At 40.1% G+C, this 7,171-nt stretch overlaps 1 protein-coding gene across 3 annotated transcripts; it reads left to right on the top strand.

The window, feature by feature from the left end:
• The first annotated feature begins 321 nt into the window (after positions 1–321).
• On the top strand, positions 322–6,170 carry LOC121567338 (layilin). Of its 3 annotated transcripts, none has more exons than XM_041877307.1 (7): positions 322–539; positions 1,382–1,679; positions 2,540–2,697; positions 3,502–3,546; positions 4,489–4,575; positions 4,875–4,989; positions 5,305–6,170. In XM_041877307.1, the coding sequence occupies exons 1-7, from the start codon at positions 464–466 to the stop codon at positions 5,636–5,638; spliced, it is 1,113 nt and encodes a 370-aa protein (XP_041733241.1). In that variant the 5' UTR covers positions 322–463; the 3' UTR covers positions 5,639–6,170. The 3 variants fall into 3 exon arrangements, with proteins under 3 accessions (XP_041733241.1, XP_041733242.1, XP_041733243.1); XM_041877308.1 differs by having other exon boundaries at positions 4,887–4,989; XM_041877309.1 differs by having other exon boundaries at positions 4,959–4,989.
• Positions 6,171–7,171: the final 1,001 nt, after the last annotated feature.

Consider the following 7,171-nt stretch of genomic DNA (forward strand, 5'->3'; position numbering starts at 1 on the left):
GTGTGTGTGTGTGTGTGTGTGTGTGTGTGTGTGTGTGTGTGTGTGTGTGTGTGTGTGTGTGTGTGTGAAATAGAAAACGTTCACTACTATACGTTGTTCAACCCTATGTACATTTCTCTCGCTCAATATACCATACCATACAAAGACATCCATTCATTCCATTAGTCTCTCTCCCATTCTTATCAAATACATGTGACTTTGATTATTGTGTGGGTACAGCATGGAGTAGCCTAATTTCATTATGCCTTAATATGAGTCCTCCTTTAAATGTTTATCTTCGATGGACTTACTCATCATGAGCCATTCGCAGTAAGAGGGGTTTAAAAACGCTTTACCGGATCTTGCGAAAACACTTCGACCTAATTCTGATTGGACCATATCCCACTGTTTCCCTCTCTCAGGCTTTGACGGGTGGCCACGGATTTGCTCGAATTTACGCAAACGCTTTAGTGAAGATGAAGAAATGGATTTTATTAAACTGCTCGGGACTGTTCTCGCCGTTTTCTGCCACCCAGGATTTACCAAATTGGAACTCAATGGTGAGTGTTTACAAGGAAAAAATGTCAAACTTGTCAAAGCCCGTTGTCAAAAAGTAACGGTATGATTAACCAAAGTTATCTAATGCATGACAATATTGCGCCCTGTTGATTGTGCGAAGAAAAAAAAATTGTTCTGTAGTGCCCAACGAAAGAAGAAAGATTTTGTACCACTCAAATGTTTAAATAGAACATTCAAACGTCACTCAAAGTCGGGTGCTTTTGTAGGGTAGATGGCAAAAACAGTCACTGCGATATTTCACTTCAATAGGCTTATACATTGCCCAGAGCAGGCTTTTTGGTTTGGTTTGTGTGTCGGAAACCAATGATTAGTTTTGAGATGGGATATTGTGCTCGCAAGTAGGCTACAGATTTAGAAGACCAATGTGGTATGTAATGGCCTAAAGGTAGTGAAAAATCAAGATGGGTCATATTACTTGAAAGATTAATCACTGTAGTTTGCAACATTATTAATAAAGGCCCTAATAATAGAGAAAATAAGACAGTAATAATACATCAATAATAACATGCAGCCTATTCATAGTGTTACATGCAAGCACTTATGAAAAACAATAAAACATTTCTTAAGCTTATGGCAATAGGCGTACATAAAATCAAGAGATCTTGCATATAGGCCTATTATCATGTAATTGATGTAGGCTAATATGTGTGCCATATGTCCTCACAGCTTACATAACAACTTGCAATGTTATTCCAATTAATTACCATTCTGATTTGCCATTCTTGATTAGCCATGATTAGATTTTCAATTTTGCAATTGAATTAGCAATTTCATTTGCATTCTTGATTAGCAATATCTTGTTTTCCAATGCGATGCACTGTAGGCCAGAGGATCTGCCGGCGTGGAACAGAGCGACCCTGCTACAGGATCAACTACTTCCAGGACTCACGGCGGAGGGCGACCTTCGATGATGCCAGGCAGGCCTGCAGGACAGATGGGGGAGAGCTCCTCAGTATCGAGACTGACAATGAGCAGCGCCTGGTGGAGAGGTTCATCCAACAGTTGCAGGCCACTGATGGGGACTTCTGGATCGGGCTGCACAGAAGCCCACGCCACCGGGTGACTACCATAGGCTGCCCTTCGCAGTACTACTGGCTGGATGGCAGCAAGGCCAGATTCAGGTGTACTTGTGTTTTACTTTGGTTTCAAGTCTCCCTGTAGCAAAAAGTCTAGGAGATCCCTGCAGCTGTTGGCATGCACACCACAGGAAAATACAGAGCCATATAGATACCTCACATGACACACAGTAGTCTGAGAGTCATCAAAGAGCATCATGATGAACATATGTTGGTGTCTACATGCTTTGAGGGTCATTGCATATTTCATCTGTAAAATTTTAATTATCATGAATGTTGTGGTATCGGCAGTGTTGAGGAAGCTATTCTGGAAATATCGTTTACCAATTACTTCACACTGGAAGAAGTAAGCTACATTAAAGCTATCCTTACAAAATATAGTTTACTTAACTATAGTTACTTTGAAAAAGTAGTTTACTACATCCAAACTACTTTGTGAAAAATTATCATATGTAAATCTGTAATGTCATAGACAAGAAATTGCAAGAACAGATCACTGTAGTCAGATGTTAACAGAATGTGTAATTTATCCTATTAATCACAAAATAAAATCTTTCAAGTGAGAATTAGGCAGGTCTGAGGCCAAAAAAGAAAGGAAATGATTGCCTATTTCACCGATATTTTCTTTTCTTTTACAAAAAGAGTAGTGTGTAGTTCCAGTAGTTAGCTACACCACTACATGGCAAAAAAGTAATTAACTACTGAAAACACTACCTTGATTTGAATTTAGTTCAGCCACCAAACTACTGCAAAATGTAGTTAAATTACTAGTTGAACTACATGTAGTTCACTACTCCCTAACACTGGGTATCAGTAGGATGAGTGTCCATTTTTAGAAGCATGCTGTTGATTATCAGAGGATCTCTGATAGGGTTGTTGACCTATGGAAAACACGCTCGTTGCAGAAACTGGCATTGGGACGAGCCATCATGTGGCAACGAGATGTGTGTGGTGCTGTATCACCAGCCTTCTGCCCCCCCTGACGAAGGGGGGCACTTCATGTTCAAGTGGAACGATGACAACTGCAACACCAAGAACAATTTTGTCTGCAAGTACTCCGAAGGTGAACTGTACCCTGAACACGTTCTGAGTAGGCAAACGCTGTGGAACATTGCAGATAGAAATGTCATGAATAGAGCTGACATGATTCATTATTCTACATGTCAGAGAGTTATATTTGTTCTACATCATGTTTTTCTATCTGAACGTTCCACAACATTGTGCCCTGCTGAACATGGCCCCGGTGTCCTTGATAGTGTCCATATTTAGACATGAACAGATTAAACCAGGGTTGTATTCAATAGACAGCAAACAGAAGGAAAGGGACCAAAACAGGGAGGGACTACCTGAATTTGTCCAATAAGAATCTCTCGTTTTCATTGATGAAACGTTTTGTTACGGTTTGCAACAGGGTGCACTAATGAATTCGACCCATGTTACATTACATTTATCCAATCTCAATCCTGTAGTTTATCTCCGCTGAAGGAGATAATATTGTATGGTATGATTTTGATTATAAACTGGGTGGTTCGAGCCCTGAATGCTGATTGGCTGACAGCCGTGGTATATCAGACCGTATATCACGGGATGACAAAACATATATTTGTACTGCTCTAATTACGTTGGTAATCAGTTTATAATCGCAATAAGGCACCTCGGTTAAGAGCTGTATCCAGGCACTCTGCGTTGCGTCGTGCATAAGAACAGCCCTTAGCCGTGGTATATTGGCCATATACCACACCCACTTGGACCTTATTGCTTAATTGAATACCAGCTTATAAACAAGGAACCATAGAAAAAATTATTCACAATCAAAATAGTCCATATTCATTTGCAGCTGATGATTGTCTCTTTCTCTATCTTACAGAAAAGTTGCCAGTGTTTACTGTGGCGTGGAATTCAATATACACAGGTAAACCCACCCCTGTAGCTAAGAAAACATTATGACTCTATGATATTTTAGAGTCCATTGGACCACAAAACATATGGTTGGTGCATATGTTACGGTAAATGTGTAAAATCGGGAAATCTATACATTTCCACACATTTAGCCTACCAGTGTGACAGTCTGATTTGACACATTTGCCGTAATACATAGATCTGTGATTGAGTCCATTCAATATAGGTAAAGGTCTGCATAAAAAAAGAGATCTAACGGTTATTTTTGTCCATCAATTTAGTGAGTTATATCTTCCCCTTACCTTCTTTAAGGTTCAGCAATTAGGCCTGGCTGTGTCCTATAGTAAGTGATGATTTCACTAAGTTACACTTACATAAAAGTGCTATTTATAAAAAAAAATTTGACATTTTTAACAGAAACATTTAGATTTTCTAAGGTCAAATATGTGAATCCTTGAGATGAGTAATTTGTTGATACTGAGATCAACAGCTTGAACATTGTTATGACATCACCGTTCTCAATCTCCGAAGTGTCTATGAATAGGATGACATCTAGAGGTCAAGATTTATGAGTCACAATATAATAGAATATAAGACAATAGAATAGAAAAACTTTATCAGAGTGCCATTGAATCAATCCTCTTCCCAGACAATAAAGGCTATGCATGACAAATACTGTATAGTACAGTTATAGTTTACCAGTGATGCTGCTTAAAATGGTTGCTCTGATTGAGTTTATTCCTAGGAGTTTCTTTCTAGTAGGCTGCTAATTTGCATAATGTGTACTTGTCTACCCATTGCTGCATCACACATGCTCAATCTTTCATCTCTGATGAAGACAAATGTTGCTTATTTTTAGTCTACATATTTATTTGGACAATATGACGTTTTTGGATATCAACCGAACTTACAGTGTCTGTCTATTTACAAGTTTTGTTCATGATCTATTTTCCAGTTGCCCCAATTATATCTCTAATGCCAAACCTACCATCAGCTACAGTGAGTGATGAGAAGACAAAAATAGGACTGTCTGAATCATCAGGTAAAAAATCTGCACTCTTCATGTCTATCGAGTTTGATCCTTGGTTATGCAATATTGTACATTGTGTGCCAAACACAATAAGTAATCTCCTCATTTATTTTCCAAAGTTGTTTCCAAAAGTATTCAAAGTGAGGTGCCAACTTACTGCCATTAGCCTGGTCCCAGATCTGTTTGTGCTATCATGTCAGCTCCTTGTCATTGACAATGAGTGACAAGGAGTTGGCATGATAGCACAAACAGATCTGGGACCAGGCTATAATGCCATTGTCTTACCTCTGGTGTTTTGATTCTCCCTGCAGTATCTCTTTCAGATAATGCCCTATTTGTCACCTACATTCTATTTGCCACTATCCCTATTATACTGCTGCTGCTTGTGGCTACAGGAGTCTTCTGCTATAAACGGGCCGTCAAAAGGTAATACTTATTTGCTTCATTAAATAATAACATGGAATAATACATTTCGTACTATAGGCACCTTTCAAGGTCACCTAACATTATTTAAAAGTATGTAAAAAAAATAAAAAAATGACACAGATAAGAGGGGCAAAACAGAGGAAGCTCACAAGAGGGCTTGCGAAACATAATCAACATCAGACATCACAGAGCATAAGATAGCCTTAAGAGATGTTTTGTTTTGAGGTGGTTTTGAATGCCGTATATGGCAATGCTGGAGGTGTTTGTGGCTCACTACATGCCTCTGTAACTGATAGTGTAACTGTCTTTATGCAGGAGAAAGTCTCAAACAGACAGCTACCCTGAGCAAGAGCAATGGGGTACAATGTCCACAGCGGCCTGCAACATCCAAGTACCCTATGCCTACCAGGACATCACCAAGTTTCAACCAGCCAATCTGCAGAGCATGGCACCTGAAACAATCAAGAAGATGTCCTTCTGTGCCTCCTCCTCTTTTGATTCCCAGTGTGATGATTATGAGAATGTTTCAAACAAGGAGACAGTGACAGATAGTGGCTTTGTGACCAATGACATCTATGAGGCCTGCCAAGACCAGGGTCGGCACTATCTCAACGAGACTGGATGGGTGGAGAATGAGATCTATGAGTAATGTTGCTGTCCTGCAGTGCCTCTCTCTTTACCACATGTCCATTGGGCCATCTGGACATCTGACTGTTGTTGTCTCCATTCATCTTTCATATCTCCTGCTGGTGGGTTGTATGGCATCATGTGACATGAGACAGGATGGACAGATCCTGTGTGGTATTATAAAGTGTTCGCTTTAGGGTACGTCCATTAACCGTACAAAGAAGCCCCATTTGAGGCTTCCTGTGTGGAAGCTGATGTCAGGGAACAGGACAATATCTTCGGAAGCTCGGATGACAGAAGTCTGACCCCACGATACCTCTGAGCAATGGTCTCCCCCGCCTGCAAGAGATGATCCACCAATTATGTTTACCAAAGCCTCCACTGTAATGACACCAATTTGAGCTGGCTGGATATAGTCTTTAATGTGCCTTGTCATGGCTACACCAAAGTCCTGGTTGAATAACAGTGTGTAGCATTAGTTTATTTGCCTATTCCTATGTCTTCATCTGATAAACATTGTAGGATAATAGTGAAGACATCAAAACTATGAAATAACACATATGGAATCATGTAGTAACCAAAAAGGTATTAAACAAATCAAAATATATTTTATATTTGAGATTCTTCAAATAGCCACCCTTTGCCTTGATGACAGCTTTGCACACTCTTGGCATTTTCTCAACCAGCTTCATGAGGTAGTCACCTGGAATGCATTTCAATTAACAGGTGTGCCTTCTTAAAAGTTAATTTGTGGAATTTCTTTCCTTCTTAATGCGTTTGAGCCAATCAGTTGTGTTGTGACAAGGTAGGGGGGTATACAGAAGATAGCCCTATTTGGTAAAAGACCAAGTCCATATTATGGCAAGAACAGCTCAAATAAGCAAAGAGAAACAACAGTCCATCATTACTTTAAGACATGAAGGTCAGTCAATACGTAACATTTCAATAACTTTTAAAGTTTCTTCAAGTGCAGTCGCAAAAACCATCAAGCGCTATGATGAAACTGGCTCTCATGAGGACCGCCACAGGAATGGAAGACCCAGAGTTACCTCTGCTACAGAAGATAAGTTCATTAGAGTTACCAGCCTCAGAAATTGCAGCCCAAATAAATGCTTCACAGAGTTCAAGTAACAGACACATCTCAACATCAACTCTTCAGAGGGGACTGTGTGAATCAGGCCTTCATGGTCGAATCGCTGCAAAGAAACCACTATTAAAGGACACCAATAAGAAGAAGAGACCTGCTTGGGCCAAGAAACAAGCAATGGACATTAGACTGGTGGAAATGTGTCTTTGATCTGGAGTCCACATTTTTTATTTTTGGTTCAAACCGCCATGTCTTTGTGAGACCGTAAAGCATGGAGGAGGAGGTGTGGGGGTGCTTTGCTGGTGACACGGTCTGTGATTTATTTAGAATTCAAGGCACACTTAACCAGCATGGCTACCACAGCATTCTGCAGCGATACGCCATCCCATCTGGTTTGGGCTTAGTGGGACTATCATTTGTTTTTCAACAGGACAATGACCCAACACACCTCCAGGCTGTGTAAGGGCT

The sequence above is a fragment of the Coregonus clupeaformis genome, chromosome 6 (assembly GCF_020615455.1).
Source record: "Coregonus clupeaformis isolate EN_2021a chromosome 6, ASM2061545v1, whole genome shotgun sequence".
Lineage (NCBI taxonomy): Eukaryota > Metazoa > Chordata > Actinopteri > Salmoniformes > Salmonidae > Coregonus > Coregonus clupeaformis.